Raw genomic sequence first — 23,926 nt, 5'->3', positions numbered from 1 at the left:
GAAGGATGTGGAAGCATTAGAAACGGTACAGAGGAGATTTACCAGGATGCTGCCTGGTTTAGAGAGTATTCATTATGATCAGAGATTAAGGGAGCTAGGGCTTTACTCTTTGGAGTAGGAGGATGACAGGAGACATGATAGAGGTATACAAGATATTAATAGGAACAGACAGAGTGGACAGCCAGCACCTCTTCCCCAGGGCACCACTGCTCAGTACAAGAGGACATGGCTTTAAGGTAAGGGGAGGAAAGTTCAAGGGGGATATTAGAGGAAGGTTTTTCACTCAGAGAGTGGTTGGTGCATGGAATGCACTGCCTGAGTCAGTGGTGGAGGCAGATACACTAGTGAAATTTAAGAGACTACTAGACAGGTATATGGAGAAATTTAAGGTGGGGAGTTATATTGGAGGCAGGGTATAAGGGTTGGCACAACATTGTAGGCCGAAGGGCCTGTACTGTGCTGTACTATTCTATGTATGTTCTATGTATATGTAAGCATAAATTAATGAACTGAATATGGTACAAATTACAGATCTATTTCTTGATGAACAAACTTATGGAATTGCCTCGCATTCTGTGTATGAGAACAGGCAGCTAAAAGACAGGCCAAATGAAAAGGCTGAGTTCAATAGAGAGATCTGGGGGAATTACAGAGTAATTAAATGGTGTGAAATAGGAACAGTAGAAATGCAAAGTGATTCAATTTTTCTTGTTAGGCAGATTGCCTAAATTTAGCTTTTATTATTTTACAATTGTTGAGTATGATTCAATAAGATAGCTATAGAGAAACTACATCCTCTTCTGAAGGTATTCAAATCAAGACTGTAATTGTAAAACTGCAGCCAGCTCATTCAGAGTGAAACTATTTGACAATTTTTCCATATGAAGGGTGGTAGAGAACTAGGAGATACATCCTTGAAAGGACGCAGTTGCTGGACTAGTTAAGCCAACAAGATTTGGATTGATTTCAGTTAGGTTAGGCTGTCAAGGACTTTGAAGTCAGTGGAAAGTAAATGGAGCTGTAATATTGAACAACCATGTTCTAAATGAGTTTACAATTATGAAAAACTCATTTTCTATTAATAACAGGTAAGTTTTTGATCTGCTATCACCTTGAAGAGGAAATGAGTCACTCTTACTGAACTCATCTCTTTCCTATGAAGAAAGAAAAGACTTAAATGAAAAAAATTACCGGAAGTCTCAAATAATGTTTTAATAAATGGTGCACTCCATTGTAATTTAATAAAAACAGAACAAAGTTTTTCTTAAGCATTCAATCTGCTGGAGAAACATAGTGGGTTGTGCAGCATCTGTTAGCGGGGTCGAGGTCTAGGGGAAGAGGGGAATCATTGACTAAGTTCTGATGTTGAGTTTTGACCCAAAAAGTTGATAATTTCTCCTTCCCCATACATGCTGTTGATCAACTGAGTTCCTCCAGAAGACTGTTTCTTACTCCAGATTCCACTCCTGTGTCTGTATTCCTTACATTATTTTGTCTGTTTACTATGATCTTTTTCTGCTCTTTATTATTGCTCTAGTCTAGTGGTCACCAACCTTTTTAAGCCCAAGATCCCCTACCTTGGCCTTAGTGAAAGGCAAAATCAACCCCAGATCAATTAGATACACGCAAGCACACAGGGGCAGATAAGACCGGAAGTACAACCCCACAACCCGGAAGTAGAAATAATGTATAAGCACCAGGGGTACCCACCCTTTTTTGCACCGCGGACCTGTTTAATATTGACAATATTGTTGCGGACTGGCCAACGTGGTGGTGGGGGGTGGGGGGGGTGATGTTAAACACAACGGGAAGACAGTGATACTCGAAGCAGGTTCTTTATGTTCAGTCTATTCTGCAATTTAGATTTCGCAGTTCTCGCACTTAGCTTCTGTCCCGCTTGCTCACGTTTTTTTCCGCTGAAAAATCTCAACGTGTTTGTTTTTAAGTGCAGGGTGCTTGGACTCAAGGTGCCAAAGCAGTTTTGAGAGCTTCATTGCCTCTGACAGCCTCCCGCCCCGCCCGCCACCGGAAGCCTTGGCCAGGTGCGGCTGCTCGTGGGTTGGGTGAGAGGACAAGGTCAGGGCCGGTGGTTCCCGTACCGGGGCTGCAGCGGTCGCAGTCCAGAGAGAGCGACCGTACCAAGCGAGGAATGCAACTTGTAGGATCTATCGGCCGACAAAAGTTTGTTTCAGTATATCGCAACAAGGTAGCTGCTCTGATACTTATGAAACGCTGAGCCCGAATTAGGTAGTCTGTGAATATTTTAGCACCGGGTTCCCCACGAACATTCGGTGTGGTAAACAGGTTTAGAGGCAGCGCCCATTTGTCCGCGCTCCGGGCCAGTAGCAACGGCACTTCCTGCCGGCCACCCGAAGCCAAGCAGTGATCACTGCCGCGAGGGTATCACTGCATTTAGGTGACTGATGACCTCGCATGTATTTAAGTTCAACAGTGGGTATGACAGGGAATGAGGAAAAGTGCAGCTGGCTCATATTGTTTCCTCGCGGCCTGGTGGTTGGGGACCACTGAAGTACACTGTGTAGTGCGGGGGAGCTACACGCATCCGCACTGGGCAGAAAGAACGGAACTAAAACCCTGCAACCTGGAAACAATCTCTCAACAGTATTTGTGTATTTATTTTTCTTTTTTCTGGGATCTACTGGGGAAGTCTCAAAGATCGACCAGTCGATCGCGATCAACGGGTTGGTGACCACTACTCTAGTCAAATATGTTCACTTGAGGAAATTAACCTAGTTTCCTTGTGCTGAAAGTAAGTAACTTAAATGCAGAGTCAGTTCATGCAAATGGATCCTTGACTTTCCCCATCCGGAGACCACAGTAGAGAGGATAAGAAAGAACATCACATCCTCACTGACAATCAACGCTAGCACACCTCAAGGATGCATATTTAGCCCATTGCTCAACTCTCTTTATACCAATGACTGTGTGGCCAGTCACAGCTCAAATGGCATCTGCAAATTTGCTGATGACACAACTATTGTTGGCCGAATTTCAGATGATGACAAGGAGGTGTATGGGAGTGAGATAGATCAGCTGGTTGAATGGTGTCATAACAACAACCTTGCACTCAAGATTGGTAAGACGAAGGAATTGATTGCGGACTTCAGGAAGGAAGGGTTGACCGGAGATGAACGACGCCGCATCTGTTCATGCAGTTTCGTTAAAACTGCCAAGCTTCTGGACGCTGCGACCTCACCTATGGTTCCAGCAAGCAGAAGCCCAATTCCACATTCCACAGATAACCTCAGATGCCACACGTTACTTCTACGTGGTGAGCTCCCTCGACCAGGAGACAGCCGCCCAGGTGGAGGAGTTCATACAGTAGCCTCCGGCACACGGCAAATACACAGAATTCAAAGCCTTGCTCATAAGGACTTTCGGACTCTCACGGCGCGAGCGAGCTGCCCGCTTACTGCACCTGGATGGTTTGGGGGACAGGCCACCATCGGCTTTGATGAACGAGATGCTGTCCCTGGCCAGAGGACACAAGCCCTGCCTCATGTTTGAGCAGGCGTTCCTGGAGCAACTGCCCGAGGACATACGCCTGCTGCTGTCCGACGCGGATTTCAGCGACCCCCGGAAGGTGGCGGCCCGGGCAGACGTGCTGTGGAAAGCCAAGGAGAGTGGGGCGTCCGTCGCTCAGATCACCAGGTCACGCTCCCAGCAGCAAATCAGACCAGGCCCGGCCACAGAGCCCGCTAACCCCAGAGGCAGGGGTGAGGAGACCAACGAACAATGGTGCTTCTATCACCAGCAGTGGGGCGCAGAAGCCCGCCGCTGTAGCCCGTCCTGCAAGTTCCCGGGAAACGCCAGGGCCAGCCACCGCTGATAGCTATGGCGGCTGGCCATCGGGATAGCCTCCTGTATGTCTGGGACAAGCAGTCGGGACGCCGCTTTTTGGTCGACACCAGTGCCGAGATCAGCGTCTTACCTCTGACGAGTTACGACACCCGCAACAGAGAACCAGGTCCCACCCTGAGGGCTGCGAACAGCAGCACAGTAAGGACCTACGGCACCCGTACGGTGCGGCTACAGTTCGGCTCCAGCCGGTTCATGTGGGACTTCACACTGGCCGCCGTAGCCCTGGGAGTGGATTTTTTGAGAGCTCACAGCCTACTGGTCGACCTGCCAAGGAAGAGACTGGTCCACGCCGAGACCTTTCAAACGTTCTCCCTGGGTGAAGCCCAGTTGCCGGCCCCACACCTAGACTCCATCACGCTGTCCGACAGCGACTTCACCAGAGTCCGGGCAGATTTCCCATCGGTTCTGGCGCCGCAGTTCACAGCAGCCATACCCAGACATGGCGTACAGCACCACATTCCGACACAAGGACCACCCCTCCACGCCCGTGCTCGAAGGCTTCCCCCGGACTGGCGAAGGAGGAGTTCAAGAGGATGGAGGAATTGGGGATCATACGGCGGTCCGACAGCCCATGGGCCTCCCCTCTGCACATGGTGCCCAAAGCAACAGGGGGCTGGAGACCATGCAGCAACTACCGCAGGCTGAACGAGGCTACAACGCCGGACCGCTACCCTGTACCGCACATTCAGGACTTTGCAGCAAACCTGCATGGCGCACGGATCTTCTCCAAGGTAGACCTTGTCCGGAGATACCATCAAATCCCGATACATCCGGACGACGTCCCCAAAACAGCACTCATCACCCCGTTCGACCTTTTTGAGTTCCTCCGCATACTGTTCGGCCTAAAGAATGCCGCACAGACGTTTCAGCGGTTAATGGACGCGGTGGGACGCGACCTGGACTTCGCTTTCATCTACTTGGACGACATCCTCATAGCCAGCAGCAGTCGTCAGGAGCATCTGTCCCACCTCTGTCAACTCTACGCCCGACTGAGTGTATATGGCCTGACAATCAACCCGGCCAAATACCAAATGCCTTTTATACACTCCTAACGCTGCACTCCTTTCTGTTACTTGAAACACATTTTATTTTCTTACATTATAGTTCCGATGAAGAGTCATTGATCTGAAAAGCTAATTCTGGTTCTCAGAACAAAGATACTGCCTGACCTCAACGTTTATTGTATTTTGTTTTCCTTCTAAAACGTAGTTAATGTGCTAAATTAGACATAGTTCTGAACAAACAGCAAACAGTCACAAAACCTTTGCTTTGGGCTGCAGCCTCTTTCTAAAGACTGATGTTATGGATCAACAGGTAATCTATAAGGTTTGAGTTTAGTATGTTTTTGAATAAATAAATTCCTGTACTTAAATAAATGTTGTACATATTACATATACATTTCACAATTAATTTCAAACTGCAGGATATTTTTAATGGGATAAATCATTAGATATTTAACCATATTTACCTTCATCTTCAAGGTCATTATCTGTTACCTCTTCATTATCTTCCCCTTGTTCCGACTCTGCACCACTATCGTTGCTTTCAACTTTTCCATTCATTTTATTACAATTCTTAGGTGAACTCAGAACATTGCCAAGATCTATATGTTTAAGGAAAAAAATCAGAACAGTCAAAATCCAAACATAAGAACATAAGAAATAGGAGGAGGAGTAGGCCATCTGGCCCATTGACCCTGCTCTACCATTCAATAAGATCATGGCTGATCTAGCCATGGACTCATCTCCACCTATCTGCCTTTTCCCCATTACTCTTAATTCTCCTACTATGCAAAAATCTATCCAACCTTGTCTTAAATATATTTGTTGAGGTAGTTTCCACTGCTTCATTGGACAGAAAATTCCAAAGATTCACCACTCTCTGAGAAAAGTAGTTCCTCTTCATCTCCCTCCTAAATCTACTCCCCCGAATCTTGAGGCTATTCCCCTAGTTCTAGTCTCACCTACCAGTGGAAATAACTTCCCTGCCTCTACCTTATCTATCCTTTTCATAAATTTATACATTTCTATAAGATCTCCTCTCATTCTTCTGAATTCCAGCGAGTACAGTCCCATGTGACACAATCTCTCCGCACAGTCTAACCGCCTCATCTGTGGAATCAACCTGGTGAAGCTCGTCTGCACTGCCTCCAAAACCAGTATATCTTTCCTCAAGTAAGGAGACCAGAACTTCACACAGTACTCCAAGTGCAGCCTCATCAGTACCCTGTATAGATAGTTGGGTACTCCCTGCTCTTCAATTCAATCACTCCAGCAATGAAGGCCAACATTCCGTTTGTCTTCTTGATAGCTTGCTGCACCTGCAAACCAACCTTTTGTGATTCATGCACAAGCACTCCCAAGTTCTGCACTGCAACATGATGCAATTTTTTTACCATTTAAATAATAATCTGCTCTTTCATTTTTCCTTCCAAAGTGGATGACCTCACATTTACCAACATTGTACTCCATCTGTCAGACCTTTGTCCACTCACTTAACCCACCTATATCTCTCTGCAGATTCTCCAATATCTTCTGCACAATTTGCTTTTCCACTCAATTAGACATGGAATGGGAACATCATTCAGGATATATTTAAAAAATAAATACAAGAGATTCTGCAGATGCTGGTAATCCGGAGTAACACAAACAAAATGCTAGAGGAACTCAACAAGTCAGGCAGTATCTATGCAAAGGATTAAAGAGTCAATGTTTCCAGCCGAGACCTTCATCAGGACTCCAGGAATCATTCTTTTAGATCATATACAATTCACAAACTAAAAGATTAATAAATATCCAAATTATAAATCTTCCATGGCATTTATCAGCAATGCTGTTAATCTTTATTGGTTCAGTCATGCCACATTCACTCTACAAAGCAACAAGACTCTGGGTTCAATCCCATTCTAGTACTTCACTCACCCACTCCATGAAGAATTTTCTCCTCCTCTCTGCCTCTAGTTCCAAGGCTGATTCCATAGTTGAGCAGGAGAGCTATCTTTCTTGCACTCAGCCTGTCAACGCCGAGATGAAGTTTCAGTACTTCAGTGGGATCAATTCACATTCCGGAGAATAGTACCTGCCCTAGTTGATCATTCCTCATGTGGCACACACATCAACCCAGGAACCAGTCTGGCAAATCTTCATTTCTCTCCTTTTTAGTCCACCAAAGTAGAAAACTTTGCTATTCCACATTATATTCTATTTATCCTTTTCCCATCTCTGCAATTTGTTTCTATCCTGTTGAATCCTCTTTACGTCCTCCACACTAGACTCAATCCCACCTAGCTTTCTGTAATAAACAAACTTGGAAATGCAAGTTTTCATCCCATTGCAAAATATCATTTAACTTTAAATCAATGTGTCTTTTCTCTTGTACAAGACACAGCTAGCATGAAGCCAAGGGACCAGTTACAAAATGTATCAGTTCAATACATTTAGAAGCATTTCCTTGACTCAACAGGGCAGTGTGCAGGTACAGAAGTCTGAAATATGCTGACACACACACACACACACACACACACACACACACACACACACACACACACACACACACACACACACACACACACACACACACACACACACACACACACACACACACACACACACACACACACACACACACACACAACAACCTCTAAAAGCACAAGTCGCCTTAATATCAATTCACCCTATCTTTAAATTTTTGGCTCTTGGTCTATACAATTTTAGGTCACGGAACTTCAATTGCCTTTTAAGTGTGAAGTGTGAATTTTCTATTTTTGTCTCCTTGAGTGTGCGATGACACTTAATGTCAGCAAGACCAAGGAGATGATTATTGACTTCAGGAGGACAAAACTGGATGTCCATGAGCCAGTCTTCATCGAGGGATCAGAGGTAAAGAGGGTCAACAATTTTAAATTTCTCGGTATTAACATTTCAGAGGATATGTCCTGGATCCAGCACCAAGTTCCATTATGAAGAAAGCACGGCATCACCTTTATTTTCTTAGAAGTTTGTGGAGAATTGGCATGTCATCTGACAAACTTCTGTAGTTGTGTGGTTGAGAGTATATTGACTGGTTGCATCATGGCCTGTTATTAAAAACACCAATGCCCCTGTAAGGAAAAACCTACAAAAAAGTAGTGGATATAGCTCAGTCCATCATGGGTAAAGCCCCCCCCCCCCCACTAATGAGCACATCTACATGCAGTGCTGTCGTAGGAAGGCAGCATCCACCATCAAGGACCCCCGCCATCCAGGCCAGGCTCTATTCTCACTGCTGCCATCAGGAAGAAGGTACAGGAGCCTCTGGGCCCTCGCACCTGGTTCAAGAATAATTATTACCTCTCAACCATCAGGCTCTTGGACCAGAGGGGATAACCTCACTTGCCCCATTACTGAACTGTTCCCACAACATATGCACTCATATTCAATGACTCTTCATCTCATGTTTTTGATACTTACTGTTTGTTTATTTATTTATTCTGTTTTTTATTTGTACATTTGGTAGTGTTTTGCACATTGGTTACCTGTCCATTCCAGTGGCTGTGGCCTTTCATTGATTCTAACCTGCTTTACTTTCAAGACCCACTAATTTATTATCAACAGCGAACTTGCTAATTGTGTCATGTACGTTCATATCCAAATTATTTACATAAATAATGAATAACAGAAATCCCAAAACTGATCTAAGGCACAAATAAGAGAAAATCTGCAGGTGCTGGAAATCCGTGCAACACACATAAAATGCTAAAGGAACTCAACATCTATGGAAAAAAGTATAGTCGCTGTTTCGGGCCAAAACCCTTTGGCAGGACTGCAGAAAAAAAGCGGAGACGTAGGTTTGAAAGGTGGGGGGAGTGGGAGGGAAAGATATGTTTGGTGGTGGAATCCAGTTGGAGGTGGTGGAAGTTTCGGAGAATTACGTGCTGGACGCGGAGGTTGGTGGGTGGTAAGTGAGGACAAGAGGAACCCTATCTCTGGTAGGGTGTGGGAGGATGGGGTAAGAGTAGATGTGTATGAAATGGAAGAGATGTGGTTGAGGGCAGCATTGATGGTGGAGAAAGGGAAACCCCTTTCTTTGAAAAAGGAAGACATCTCCTTTGTTCTAGAATGACAAGCCTCATCCTGACAGTATATGTGGCAGAGACAGAGGAACTGAGAGAAGGAGTTGGCATTTTTACAAGTAGCGGGGTGAAATGAGTTATTGTCCAGGTAGCTGTGAGAATCCGTTGGTTTATAATAGACATCGGTGGATAAGCTGTCTCCGAGATAGAGACAGCAAGATTGAGAAAGGGAAGGGAAGTATTGGAAATGGACCAAGTGAATTTGAGAGCAGGGTGGAAGTTGGAGGCAAGGCGGATAAAATCGACGGGAGCAGCACCAATGCAGTCATCGATGCAGTATAAGAAAAGTGCGGGATGGTCACCAGTGTAGGCTTGGAACATAGACTAAGGCATCCCACTTGTCACAGGCCTCCAGTCGGAGAACCAACATTCAAACATTGCCTTCCTATCATTGAACAAATTCTGAATCGACCTCAGACACTTCCCTGAAGTCCCATGTAACTTAACCTTCCCAATCAGTCTGCAATCTGGGACCTTGTCAAAGGTCTCACTTAATCCATATAGACAACTTCCATTGCCCTACCTTCATTTACCCTCTTAGTTATCTTCAAACAACTCCAAAGGATTTGTCAGACATTACCTCCCATGCTCAAAACCATGCTGACTATTCCTGATCAGGCCTTGACTATCCAAATGGTGGTCGGTCTTGTCCCTCAGAATTCCCTCCAGTAACTTCCCTACAAATAAAGCCAGGTTCACTGTCCTGTAGTTCCCTGGCCTGTCCTTGCTATATTGACCTAATGGGAGGTCAGGGGAAGAAATCACAGAGGCCCTTTGCTTTGCCGTTAGCCACATTCTTCTGGAATTTCACCAACGGTTAACAGTGAAGCAAAGATCTCTACAAGGACTTGCACAATTTCTTTCCTGGTTTCACATGAGGTCCTATAACATAATGAATCAACTAAGTAATAGAAATTTCAATAATCTACATATCAGTAATTCTGTCACTAACGTGTGGAGCTTTTGCAAAATAACATTAAATTTATTTGCAACAGACAAATTCATAGTCTTTTGAATATGATAATCATTTGTAGGCAATAGCTTTTGTGCTTATTATTCCCTAAATCCCCAGGTCTCAACATATACATATTCTCAACTCAACTCAACTCAACATATAGTGTAACAGTTCTGGTCACTGAATTATAGGAAAGATATCAACAAAATAGAGAGAGTACAGAGGAGATTTACTAGAATGCTACCTGGATTTCAGCACCTCATTTACAGAGAAAGGTTGAACAAGTTAGGTCTTTATTCTTTGGATCGTAGAAGGTTGAGGGGGGACTTGATAGAGGTATTTAAAATTATGAGGGGGATAGATAGAGTTGACGTGGATAGGCTTTTTCCATTGAGAGTAGGGGAGATTCAAACAAGAGGACATAAGTTGGGAGTTAAGAGGCAAAAGTTTAGGGGTAACATGAGGGGGAACTTCTTTACTCAGGGAGTGGTAGCTGTGTGGAACAAGCTTCCAGTAGAAGTGGTAGAGGCAGGTTCGATTTTGTCATTTAAAAAAAAGTTGGATTGGTATATGGACAGGAAAGGAATGACTAGGTAGGTAGGTATGACTAGGTGAGAGTAAGCGTTCGGCATGGACTAGAAGGGCTGAGATGGCCTGTTTCCGTGCTGTAATTGTTATATGGTTATATACTTTCAACATTAAAACTGAAATATCCAACACTCAATATCAGAAAGTATAGCACAGATGGATTTGAATTCTTACCTTCAAGTGACTTAACCACTTTTTCCAGACGGCCTGTACAATTAGCACAGGATGCAGAAAGTAGAACAGCAGGGGACACATTACTTAAATAGGTTTAAGCAAATAAAAACATTGATTGAATTTAAATCAAAAGATTGATTACTTTTAAGTGAAGGTACTGTGATAAGTCTCAAGAAGAGTTTAAAAAAAACATGAGCATACTTTCGACTCTCAGGAAGGTCTAACCTGATGAAATTACATATGGTGATACGGATTGCTTCTTGTCATCCACTAGTTCATAGAAAGGCCCAATAACACAAAGCAGTTCCTCTACTTCCTTAGTCATCGGCATAGACTCAAGTATCTACAAAACAGAAATAATTATTGAAACCAATATTCAAAAACACAGATGCAAAGTCTGTTTCTACTTTAAGGAGGACATTCTAACTTGATCAAAAGGAAATGGCTTAAAATTGTTGGCTTTTTGTGCCTGCCACGTTCCCCGAGTCAGAATCAAGTTTATTATTACTGACGTATGCCATGAAATGTGTTGTTTTGTGCCAGTTGTAAAGTGTAAGATAAAAATTACTAAGTTTCAAAATGAATAGTATTAAAGAGGAATGGTAAGGTATTTAACCTTAACTAGTATTTTGCTTATGACCGATTCAGGTACCCTGATTGAAATCAAAAATTCACAAATAAGATGATGTTAAACTCCAAAAAATGCTGAAAGCCTGTGTAAGCCATCCATTTTCAAAGGAGTCCATTCATCTTTTATTAGATTTCATCAAATAATTGAGTAATGGTAGAATTAGATTTTACAAATCCTATTATTTGCAGTACTGTGGAAATAAAGTAAAAACCCCAAGTTAATTTTATATTCTGAAACTTCTAAGAACTTATACCACTTCAAAGATTCTTAGAAACAGGCAAAATAATGAACACCACATCAAAAACAATCATTCACTTTGTTAGTGATCATCAAACATGGGGGATTAACACCAACAATTTGCACTCAGCTTTACCCAGAAAATGATTCCACACTACTTCATAACAGTTTTATCAAAACAATCTAGCATCAAGCCATTATTAGGATGTCATCAAAAGCTTGGATAGAGAGGTGGGCTTTAACAAGAAGATGAAAGGTGGGCCCAGAAAAACTGAGGGAAATAAAGACATAACTTAGGCTCTCAACCAAGTCTTGCCACTGAAAATGTAATGATTAAAATCATGAATCCATAAATAGCTACAACTGCAGAGCGCATAAATCCCATAAAACAATAGAATGTTTAGAAAAGCATCTATAAGACTTTAAAAAATAGCAAAATTAGGCAATTCTGCCTATTGAGTCTGCTCCATCGTGGCTGATTTATTAGCCCTCTTCACCCCATTCTCCTGCCTTCTCCCTGTATGTAACCTTTGATGCCCTGACTAATCAAGAACCTAGCAACCTGCACTTTACATATACTCAATGACTTGGGCTCTACAACTGTCCGTGGCGATGGATTCCACAGATTTACCACCTTCCAGCTAAAGAAATTCCTCCTCATCTATGTTCTAAATGGTCATCTCTCCATTCTGAGGCGGTGAGTGATCTCTCAAACTCACCAATTCTAGGAAACATCCTCTCCACATCCACTCTATCTAGGCCTTTCAATATTCCATAGGTTTCAATGAGTTTCCCCTACCCATTCTTCTAAATTCCAGCGAGTGCAAGCTCAGAGCCATCCAATGCTCTTCATATGTTAACCCCTTCAGTCCAGGAATGATTCTCGTGAACGTCCTCTGAACCCTCTCCAATGCCAGCTCATCTTGTCATAGACAAGGGATCCAGAACTGCTCACAATACTTCAAGTGCGGTCTAACCAATGCCTTATATCCTGGATCCAACATATTGATACAATTACAAAGAAGGCACACCAGCAGCTATATTTCATTAGGAGTTTGAGGAGAATTGTTATGTCACCAAAGACACTCACAAATTTCTACAAGTGTACCGTGGAGAGCATTCTAGCTGCTTGCATCAGCATCTGGTATGGAGGGGGCACTGCACAGGATCCGTAAAGGTTGCTGAAAATTGTAACCTCTGCCACTCCATCATGGTCACTAGCCTCCCCAGCATCCAAGACATTTTGAAAGGCAATGCCTCAAAAAGGCAGCATCCATCATTAAGGACCCCCATCAACCAGGACATAGCCTCTTCTCATTGCTACCATCAAGGAGGAGGTACAGCAGCCTAAATATAGACACTTAATGTTTTAGGAACAACTTCTTTCCCTCCTCCATCAGCTTTCTGAATGAACAATGAACGCATGAACACTACCTCAGTATTTTTTCTCTGTTTCTGCACTATGTCTTTAATTTTCTCTTTTTATATGCACTTCTTATTGTAATTTAGTTTTCATTGCTATGTATGCAAAATATTGCTGTCATAAAACATATTTCACGACATATCCCAGTGATATTTAACCCGATTCTGATTCAAATTCTGAGCTCAGGCAGCATCTATGGAAATGAATAAACAGTTGATGTTTCAAGCCAAGATCCTTCTTCAGGACTGATCCATTGACTCTCCTTTGTCCGTCCTGCCTGTTATTTCCTCAAGGAGTTTCAACAGATTTGTCAGGCAAGATTTCCTCTTAAAAAAACCATGCTGACTTTGACCTACTTTATCATGCATCTCGAAGTACCATAAAGCCTCTTCCTTAATAATGGACTCCAGCATCTTCTCAATCACTGAAGTTAGGCTAACCGACCTGTAATTTTCTTTCTTCTACCTCCCTCCTCTCTTACAGAGTAGAGTGACATTTGCAATTTTCCAGTCCTCTGGAACCATTCTAGAATCTAGTGATTCTTGAAAGATCAATACTAATGCCTCCACAATCTCTTCAGCTACCCCTTTCAGAAATCCATCTGCAATCCATCTGGTTCAGGTGATTTATCTACCTTCAGACCTTTCAGCTTCTCAAGCATCTTCTCCTCAGTAGTAGCATCTAGACTCACTTCTGTCCCCTACACTCTCGAACTTCTGGCATACTGCTCGTGTTTTCCACAGTGAGAACTGACACAAAATACTTACTAAGTTTGTCTACCATTCCCCACTGAGAACATTCCTCTATTCCCCCATTACTATCTATCCAGGAAACAAGGATGATTTTTTTTTGAAAAGGTATTGTCAGATTCTGAACCCATGTCAGTCAACAGACACAGAAAGTATGATTTGGCACCAAGGATTTGGCTCATCCAAATTAACAAAGAATGAAGGCTGAGAAAGCACAGCTACCTTTGGATCCAACTATTTCAAAAATATCTATGGAGAGTTTCAACGACTGGTGCCTAACAGCGCTTCCTTTGCTTGCATCTTCAGAAACAGCTCTATTTCCACCTTTAATACCTTTATTTTCCCCTTTCAGGGTTCTTTTGAAGACCCTGACCTGGAGTTACATGCAGGCTTCGGTTCTTTGCGGGAATGGGACCCATACTTGTGGTTCCATGAGTGTCTGTTATTCGACGTGACAAGGGTTTGGCCTGAGAGTCACAATCATGTTTGGAAGCCTAAGATCTCAGGGTTCTGGAGACGGGCGGATCGAGGGTCAGTGTCATGGCCGGAGACTCGTGTGTTATCGAGGAGGCTGGAAAATCTTTCGCTGTGGGCCCAAAGACCCGAAGTCTTTGTGATCTTTGGACACAGAACTTGGAAAAAGCAATAAAACGGACTTTTAATATCATAAAACAGCGGGTTGTTGTCATGTCTCCTGTTTGCTGTGAAAATGGGGGAGAGAGAGAACCTGTGCTTTGTCAAATGTTGGATGAAATACAAAGCCTTTGGGTTAACTGCAAGGTCTGTGCCTTTGCTATTGCTTAGCAACACTTGTACTCAGTAGCGCATGTGCTTTTTGTTTTGCCGGTGGTGGGAGGGGGATCGTTGCTCGCCGCTGCTTACACACGGGAGGGGGAGCTGGCGGGGGACTTCCGGGTTCTCACGTTTATGTCGTTCATTCTTTGCGGCACTTCTCTGTTTGTGTGGATGTTTGCGAAGAAAAAACATTTCTGGATGTATATTTTCTACATTTCTGACATTAAATTTAACCTTTGAACCTTGAACCTTTGATGAAATGAGATAGTTAACATAATGGAGCTATTATAGGATCTTGTTTGTGGAGGGAGTATAGGTTCAGTAGTTAAGCCAAGGTTAAAATCTGATGCCAAGCCTGAAGCGGTAATGAAAAATAAACCTGTTAGTGCACTAAGTGCTCACCATAAGAGCAACAATCACATAATATTATTTATTCCTTGTTAAGTGTTTGGAGATGTTTCTGAAAGACATCACAACACAAACACAGGTTACAAGAGACTTGAGGAATGAGGATAGACTTGAGGGACGTGTGGATAGTCAGAGGCTTTTTCCCAGGGCTGAAATGGTGGTCACAAGAGGGCACAAGTTTAAGGTGCTGGGGATGAGGTACAGAGGAGATGTCAGGGGTAAGTTTTTTACTCAGAGAGTGGTGAGTGCGTGGAATGGGCTGCCGGTAATGGTGGCGGAGGTGGATACAATAGGGTCTTTTCAGAGACTTTTGGATAGGCACGTGGAGCTTAGAAAAATAGAGGGCGATGGGTAAGCCTAGTAATTTCTAAGGTAGGGACATGTTCGGCCCAACTTTGTGGGCCAAAGGGCCTGTATTATGCTGTAGGTTTTCTATGTTTGTATGAAATAACAATTGAAAAAGGGGATTCAGCTGGGTAAGAGGTATAAAGATTTTTATCTTAAGTTTGCATCATTATAGGACTCGTGCATACTTCATGTAGCCAGTAGGACTAAAAATGTTAACCTGCTAACCTTGGGCACGAAAAACATGATTTTCCAAGTATTACACACATTGGCAGAGTGATCTAACCCGAACATATAAATAAAATGTAATATTGGTTCCAATATATCACTCATTACCCAACAAAAGACATTACCAATTTGCAGTTTCAAAAAATAACCAGTCATTATCAAAAGTAACTACTGTGTCATATTGAATGACTGAACCCAGTGTTAGGATTGGTAGTCATGGGATATTAAACACAAGCAAGACCTCACTTGAGAATTTTAGTTGATACATTTATAAAAGATTAAGAAGTATGCAGAGAATAATTTTAATGATAGAAAATACTATACATGTCAAGAATAGCTGGCTATATCAGAGGAGAAATAAATAAATGTAATATTCCTCATTAATGGCATTGTATCTAAATGGATAAACATAGAAATACAAAGAAATTAAAGCAAGTGTAAAGGCAAGGAAAGTGCAGAGGTGGCCAATAAACGGAAAAGCTCCAGCTAGGTAGGCTTTCTCCTTCTCCCCATAGATGATGCCTGAGCTGAGCGCTGACAGAATTTTCTATTTTTATTTCAGAAGTCCAGGGCATATCTACTTTTGAACTGTGATCACTATGTAATTTTAAATACATGTGGAGGCATCTTAGATTTATTACTACTGGGGTTATAAACACTGTTGAGAAATTTAACTACAATTTAATTTACAATGAAGATGTTGTAGCTATTTATGTGGATCCCCAAGAGAAGCAGAACTGAGGTTGGCAACTATTTCTTGTTTGCTAATGTTGATTAATATTTGCAATTAAATCATACACTGCACAACCACATGGCTATTACATTATCATGCCATCTGCAGCATCTATTGGAAAACAGTCAGCTCTCAGTGCATTTACTGGAACAAACAATTCAGCTTAAATATTGCTGACCTTTATAATCTATCATTTGAAAATATCATTTGCAAATAAAACATTGCAGCATTGCAGATGATAATATTTATAATTGCAGAAAAATACTTTGTGATCTGCAAAAGTTTTACAGTGAATTTCCCAGCAACTTACCTATTAGGGAATTACTCAGACACAGGATTAAACTGGTAAATTGGCTTATTATTATCACGTGTACCAAGGTACAGTGAAAAACTCAGGACACACACTGTCCATAAAGATCAGTTCATTACATAATATGCAGAGATGTAGTACAAGGAGAAACAATAACTCTTTTGTACTGGCAATGTACAATAAGGGGAGAGGAGAGACAGTCTGGCTGCTTTACTGAGACAGCAAGAAGTGGTTTCTGTGATATGCTGAGCTGAGTCCACAACTCTCTGCAGTTTCTCACAGTCTTGTGCAGAGAAGTTACCGTACCAAGCTGTGGTGCATCCAGCGAGGATGCTTTCTAGAGTGTATTAAAAAAAATGGTGAATGTCAAAGGATACATGCCAAATTTCTTTAGTTTCCTGAGGAAGTAGAAGCATCATGAATACCAGAATACCATGTGCCTTTTCAAACCTTCTGCTGATCCTGAATGCTTACTTTTATCAGTGTATAAGCAAATTGAGGCCTTGGTGCACCTGCCCTTTTCCTAATTTATTGCCTTTTAGATAACACACTGCCTTCCTATTTTTACTAATCACACTGGAGACTCTCTGTATCCCATTTGTAGCACACCCTCTTACCCACCTTGGTGTCATTCACAAACTTGGAAATATTATATTTAATTCTCTAACCCAGTTATACCATAAATGGCTAGGATACAAGCAAAACTGTGGTACCCTAACTAATCCCCAACTGCTACTTTTGCCTAAATCTTTTTTTTGCAATCTGTTACTTAATTTTCATGTTATATCAGTACAATACCCACCTTCATTTTAATTGTGTAATCTCTCATGTGGTTTGAGCAAGGCACTTAACAACACATTGCTCTGCGATGTCACCGGTGCCAAGCTGCATGGGCAAGCTGCCCTTCCCTTGGACAACGTCGGTGGTGTGGAGAGGGGAAGGCCTACAGCTTGGGCAACTGCCGGTCTCCCATTCAACCCTGCCCAGGCCTGCGCCCTGGAAACTCCAGGCACAGATCCATGGTCTCTCGAGACCGACGGATGCCACCACTCTCATGTGGTCCATTTTCAATAACCGTTCTAAAAATCCAAATGCACTAAATATACAGGTGCCCTTTGTTTTTTACCGACAGCAGCCCCATGAAATTCCAGTAAATGTGTTAAATCTGATTTTCCTTTCATAGAAACATAGAAAACTTTGGCCCACAAAATTGTACAAAACATGTCCCTATATCAGAAATTACTAGGCTTACCCATAGCCCTCTATTTTTCTAAGCTCCATGTACCTATCCAAAAGTCTCTTAAAAGACCCTATTGTATCTGTCTCCACCACCATTACCGGCAGCCCATTCCACGCACTCACCACTCTGAGTAAAAAACCTACCCCTGACATCTCCTCTGTACCTACTCCCCAACACCTTAAACCTGTGTCTTCTTGTGGCAACCATTTCAGCCCTGGGAAAAAGCCTCTGACTATCCACATGATCAACACCTCTCAACATCTTATACACCTCTATCAGGTCACCTCAATCCTCTGTCGCTCCAGGGAGAAAAGGCCGAGTTCACTCAACCTATTCTCATAAGGCATGCTCCCCAATCCAGGCAACATCGTTGTAAATCTCCTCTGCACCCTTTCTATGGTTTCCACACCCTTCCTGTAGTGAGGTGACCAGAACTCTGCACAGTACACCAAGTGGGGTCTGACCAGCGTCCTATATAACTGCAACATTATCTCTCTGCTCCTAAATTCAATTCCACGATTGATGAAGGCCAATACAACGACATGCTGACTGTTATCCAAACCTGTCACCGTTTTCCTAATGCTCTTCTACTACATCTTTAAGCACAAACTCGAGCATTTTCACCATTACAAATATCAGACTGATTTGTCAATAGTTCCTTTTCATATTATCTCCTTATCTAATGAACCGGAATTACATTACCTTCCCTCCAATCCATTGGAATTGTTTCTGAAGCTAAAGAATATTGGAAAATATCCATCAATACAGAGCTGTTTCTTAGGCCTCTTCCTTCAATACTCTGGGATGCACATTATTGAACCCTGGGGATTTTTCATCTTTCAATCTCATCAATTTCCTAATACCATTTTCCTACTACTATTAATTTTCATCAATTCTACCAACTCACTGGACACTAGGTCACCTAACATTTCTGAGAATTTGCTTGTATTCTCCTTTGTGAAGACAAATTATTTATACAAGTGATCTACCATTTCTTTGTTTTCCATTATAAATTCCACTGTTTCTGATTGTAAGCAGCCCACATTTCTGACAATAGCATTTAAGTTGTGTGCGAGTGTATTAACAAAGACTTTCATAAGTAATAGTTGAAAAGTCACAAACATAAATTAATCATTGAAGTTAAGAAGCAGTTGCAAATAAGTGTCAGTTTACATTACCTTTTTCAATTCATCAACATAAGCAATCATGGCTTCTTCCTTGGACATGTCTCCCAGGGAATTCCAAGCATCCCTGCAATAAACACAGGAAAACATTTCTGTTAATGATTTGCAACAAAATACAATCTAGTTCTCAAGCTCAATCCATTTGTAATCACAATCTTCAAAGCCAAGAAGAATGTACTATAATAATATCAGAAAAACTTCTATCGCAGAAAGGAGACGCCCAATTTTTTTAAGGAACTTGGAGTGCAAAGCTATTATTCCACGTCCCTGATCTCAGTAGCACAGATTACAAAGTGAATAAGCAACAAATTTTAAACTAAATTTATTATCAAAGTACATCTATCCCACCATATACTAGCCTGAGACTCATTTTTCCGGCAAACATTCACAGTAGAACAAAGAAATACCATCAAATCAATGAAAAACTACAAAGACTGAAAGACAATCAATGTACAAAAGAAGACAATCAGCACAAATAAAAAAAAAGGAAAAAAATCCAAATAATAAATAAGTAAGTATGGAGAACATGAGTTGTAGTGTCCTTGAAAGTGAATCCATAGGTTGTTGAAACAGTTTAGAGTTGAGGTGAGTGAAGTTATCCACGCTGGTTCAAGAGCCTAATGGTTGAAGGGTAATAATTGTTCCTGAACCTGGTAGTGTGGAACTTAAGGCTCTGGTCAGTCCAGTCCCATGGCAGTAGCAAGAAGAGAGCATAGTCTTTGATAATGGAATCATTGATAATGTTGTTTTCTTGAGGCAGCATTCCTTGTAGATGTGCTTAATGGTGGGGAGGATTTCTCCTGTGATGGACTGGGTTGTATCCACCACTTTTTCTAGGCTTTTCCATTCTTGGGCATTGGTGTTTCCATACCAGGTCATGATGAAACCAGACAGGATATTCTCCACTGTGCATCTATAGAAGTTTGTCAAAGTTTTAGATGACAGGCCAAATCTGTGCAAACTTCTAAGAGAGGCACTGTTGTGCCTTCCTTGTAATAGCACTAATGTGCTACTCCCTGGACAGATCCTCTGGTATGATCACTCTAAGGAAATTAAAGTTACCGATGCTCCCTACCGGTGATCACCTAATGAAAATTGGCTCATGGACCTTCAGCTTCTTCCTCTTGTCGTCAATAATCAGTTCTTTGGCTTTGTTGACCTTAAGTGAGAGGTTGTTGTTGCTGAGTGAGTGAGTGAGTTGCTGCTCGATAGATTTCCTCCTTTATGCTGATTTGTCACTACCTTTGATTCAGCAAAGGTAAATATGGCAATGGAGCTGTACAGACTGACAGTCACAAGTATAAACTGAGCAGAGCAGGAGGCTAAGCACACAGCCTTGTGGTGCACCTGTGCTGATGGTGATTGTAGAAATGTTGCTGTTAATCCAAACTGTCTGGGGTCTGCCAGTGGGGGAAATCAAGGATCCAGTTGTACAAGGAGGTAGAGGCATAGATTTGTGAGTTTATTGATTAGTTTTGTAGTCAGTGAAGAACATCCTGATGAATGCATCTTTGCCGTCCGGAGCTGAGTGAAGAGCCAATGAAATGGCATTTGCTGTTAATCTGTTATGTCACTGTAGGATGCCTGTATGTTCCTATTGACTTCAAACAGCAACCATAACCAAAGCTTTAAAAAAAAAATCACATTTCTGACAGAACACTTTTCCATTCCTCAATAAAATTCAATTCACAGTTATACATTTGTTTTGCAAATAAACAGTTGCCTTTATTAACAGTTAATGCAGACTATCATAAACAATTAAAAGAAAAAGATGTATTTTGTGTAGCCATGAAAAAAATTACAACTTGGCAAATATCACATTCTACCGAGCAGAGTTAGCCCCACATCACTCCCAAACAATTTAAGAGAGTAATTCTAGATCCCAGGTCTGTTTATTTTTGGTGGTAGATTGCATGGAGTTCAAGAATATATTTGATTCTGTTGTCGATTTCCCCCAGCACTAATGCAGGGGATTCCACTCTCAAATCCTGGACCAATTCACATCAACCAATGGCATTCAGAAATGCTTAAAATATCCAACAATGTTAATAACCAGCAAAGTTGAGAGAAAGGGCATTCCCTATTACCAAAGCTTCCTGAAGGAGTTCTGAGAGTACAGCTTATTCTGACCACACGTATTCTTTGCATTTTACTTTACTTAAGGATTCTGGAATGGCTGGCAAAACCAGCATAAATTACTCATCCCAATTGCCTTCAAAAGGTTGTTCAGTGCTCCATTCTTGAATAGCTGCAGTCTTTCTGGTAATGGTAGTTTCTCAGCATTGTTGGATAGAGAGTTCTTGTATTTAGATCCATCATTAATTAAGGAAAGATAACACATTTCTTAGTGAGTTAGGAGGAGTTTAATACATTGACAACAAATAGCACCTTTCCCTGAATGGAGTCTAACTTCTATAGAGATGAGCAGAGCTGCAGTCATTCATCCAAATTTTAAAAAACTGACTGTTCTTGATCTGCATTTTATACATGGTGAAAAAGCTTTGGGGTGGTAGAAAAGTACTTGTGTGCTGCAGAAAACCCAACCTCCAGCTAAAATGAGCCTCAGACCCGCTTTTTAACCATAGTATATATGTGACTCATCTCCATTGAATTTCTAGTCAAAGGTAACTGCCAGGAAGTTGAAGAAGGTTTTAGAAATCAAAGGTAGATGGCTAAACTGTCACGTGTTGAAGATTGTTAAAGGCATGAATATTACTTGCCTCCTGTCATAGTGTTCCATTCCCAAGGCTTATCCAGTATTATTCATAATAATCATGTAATCTTCAGTGAACATACCCATTTGTGAACTTGAGATTGAAGAAAGTTCATCAGTGAAATAACTGATGACAGTTGGGATTAGGAAACTGGTAGTGTAATTCTGGAATTGGGGCAATGGAACTCCAACAATCACCTTCCTTTATATGACATGTTTTCATCTAGTGTTGTGTTCTTCATTCCATCCTTTGAAGCCAAGATTGTCTGGACCTGCCAATTTGACTGAATTACATTCAGTTGAATGATGACCATGGGCAGCAAGTACAAGCTGTACTCTGTTGCAGTAAAAAATTGTTAATAGTATTTCTTCAAAGAAACAAACCAGGAAAGTAACACTGAGATTTAATGGACAATTTCACTGTCTTAATGGACGAATTTGATTATCTTAAATTAAATTCAGTAAAGTAGACAACTTTGCATTTAACGAAGTATCGCGAAGATTGAAAGTGCAATTTATTGATATATGGTTAAAGGTTAAAGTCTGTCCCAAGCATCATCAGGCCAGTGATTATGCCGGTTTCCGTGGCGTGAAGCAACAGAGTACGAGACTACCCCCTACCCCCCATGCCCCCCAGAGAGAACACCAGTCTATCGCAAGGTTGACCCCTAGCATTTTGCCGGTACCCTTTTTCAGCTGGGTGGACTGGAGCAATGTGTGGTTAAGTGCCTTGTTCAAGGACACAACACGCTGCCTTGGCTGGGGCTCGAACTCACGGCCTTCAGATCGCTAGTCCAACACCTTAAACACTTAGACACGTGCCACATATTTTTTATTGATATAGGTTGATGGCTAAACATTGTCTAATTGACTGGGCTCCTTGGCTCTACTTTAAATACTTCTTGGAATACTTAAAAAGGAAAATAAGTTGATAAAAGTTAAAAGCCAAAACCTCAAAAAAAAATGTAGCACATACATGGCGTGCTAAAATGTCAGTTTAGATTCTGTACTCAAGGTCTCTGAAGAAAAGCTGATCTCATTATTGGCCATAATGACTGTGAATAAAGAAGCCATGTTAATATTAAATATCGTCACCCATCATCTGAAATGAAAGCTGCATTTCTTCCTCTGTAGATGCCACTTAGTCTGTTGGGCATTTTGAGCATTTTTTGTATTTAATAAGATAAGTGATTCCATTTTATTTTCCCCATCTTAATTAGTGGAGGCAGTTACTGCTAATGGGAATGTGATTTTCTCCATCACTTGACGTCTAGGATCACAAGTGCACATTCCACATGTACCTATACATTATGTGCAGGTGAGGCTTCGAAGTGAACTTAGTATTGTTGAAACACATAAATGTATGCTGAAGTCAGTGACTAGCAATGATAACTTTGGCAAATATCCTCCTCCCCCCAACCTCAGCTCCAACATCTAATCCAATAATTTTACTAAATTCTAACTGATTCTGGTTATTTCAGTGCAAATCGAACACAAGCAAGTAGGACCAGGAATAGGCCATCTGGCCATTCAATATGATCTTGGCTGATCTGCCCTTGACCTAAATTTCTTTTGTGCTAGGCTCCACATATCTCTCTGTCCTTGAATATCAAAAAAAAAATCCCTCTCCTTTAAATTCCTTCAGCATACAGTCTCCACAACCTGCAGAGTTTAGAGAATTCTAGCAATCTATCACCTTTGCAAAGACCAGTTTCTATGGAGCTCAGTTTTGAACAACCATCCCTTTATTATATAAATGTTCCCTCATTTGAGGTTTTCCCAATTTCAGAAAGATCTCAGTTTACATCTTGTCAAGCTCCCATAGGATCTTATATGTCTGAAGAAGACTACAGATTATTAATCTCCTAAATATAACAACTCAGTTTATTCCAGCCACTTGTGTTAGGCCAACCTCTCCAGCCCATGCATTTGCATAAATAATTTGTTCTGGAACGCCTCCTATGTTAGAATATCCTTTTAAAAAAAATCTGAATCAGGTTTACTATCACTGACATGCATCATGAAATGGTTGTTTTGTGGAATACTGATATAATGCTCATGGGGTGGGAAGATTTGTGCCCGTGATGAGGCTATCTGTTTCTCCAACCCTGGAGACCAAAACTGAACATAGTATTCTAGGTGTGGCTCACCTTCACCCTGTCCAAAGGATTTACAGCTATACCTCTTCCAAGAACAGAAGTTTAAACACAGTAGAACATAT

The 23,926-nt window shown here is 41.7% G+C and overlaps 1 protein-coding gene across 6 annotated transcripts in view; it reads right to left on the bottom strand.

Moving 5' to 3' along the window:
* Window positions 1–23,926, bottom strand: part of acbd5a (acyl-CoA binding domain containing 5a) — a 97,275-nt gene that overhangs the window by 22,294 nt on the left and 51,055 nt on the right. For 4 of the 6 annotated variants that reach the window (XM_073054709.1, XM_073054706.1, XM_073054704.1 and 1 more), the window contains exons 3-6: window positions 18,987–19,059; window positions 10,935–11,052; window positions 10,710–10,742; window positions 5,351–5,485 (exon numbers count right to left, since the gene is read on the bottom strand). In XM_073054709.1, the coding sequence (XP_072910810.1) occupies window positions 5,351–5,485; window positions 10,710–10,742; window positions 10,935–11,052; window positions 18,987–19,059 (359 nt within the window). The remainder of the gene's footprint in view (window positions 1–5,350; window positions 5,486–10,709; window positions 10,743–10,934; window positions 11,053–18,986; window positions 19,060–23,926) is intronic. The other 2 variants (XM_073054703.1, XM_073054705.1) reach the window with 1 other exon arrangement.

This window comes from Hemitrygon akajei, chromosome 8, assembly GCF_048418815.1.
Source record: "Hemitrygon akajei chromosome 8, sHemAka1.3, whole genome shotgun sequence".
NCBI classification, from domain to species: domain Eukaryota; kingdom Metazoa; phylum Chordata; class Chondrichthyes; order Myliobatiformes; family Dasyatidae; genus Hemitrygon; species Hemitrygon akajei.
The sequence above is the reverse complement of the archived record's forward strand: the minus strand, read 5'-3'. Positions and strand labels throughout refer to the sequence as shown.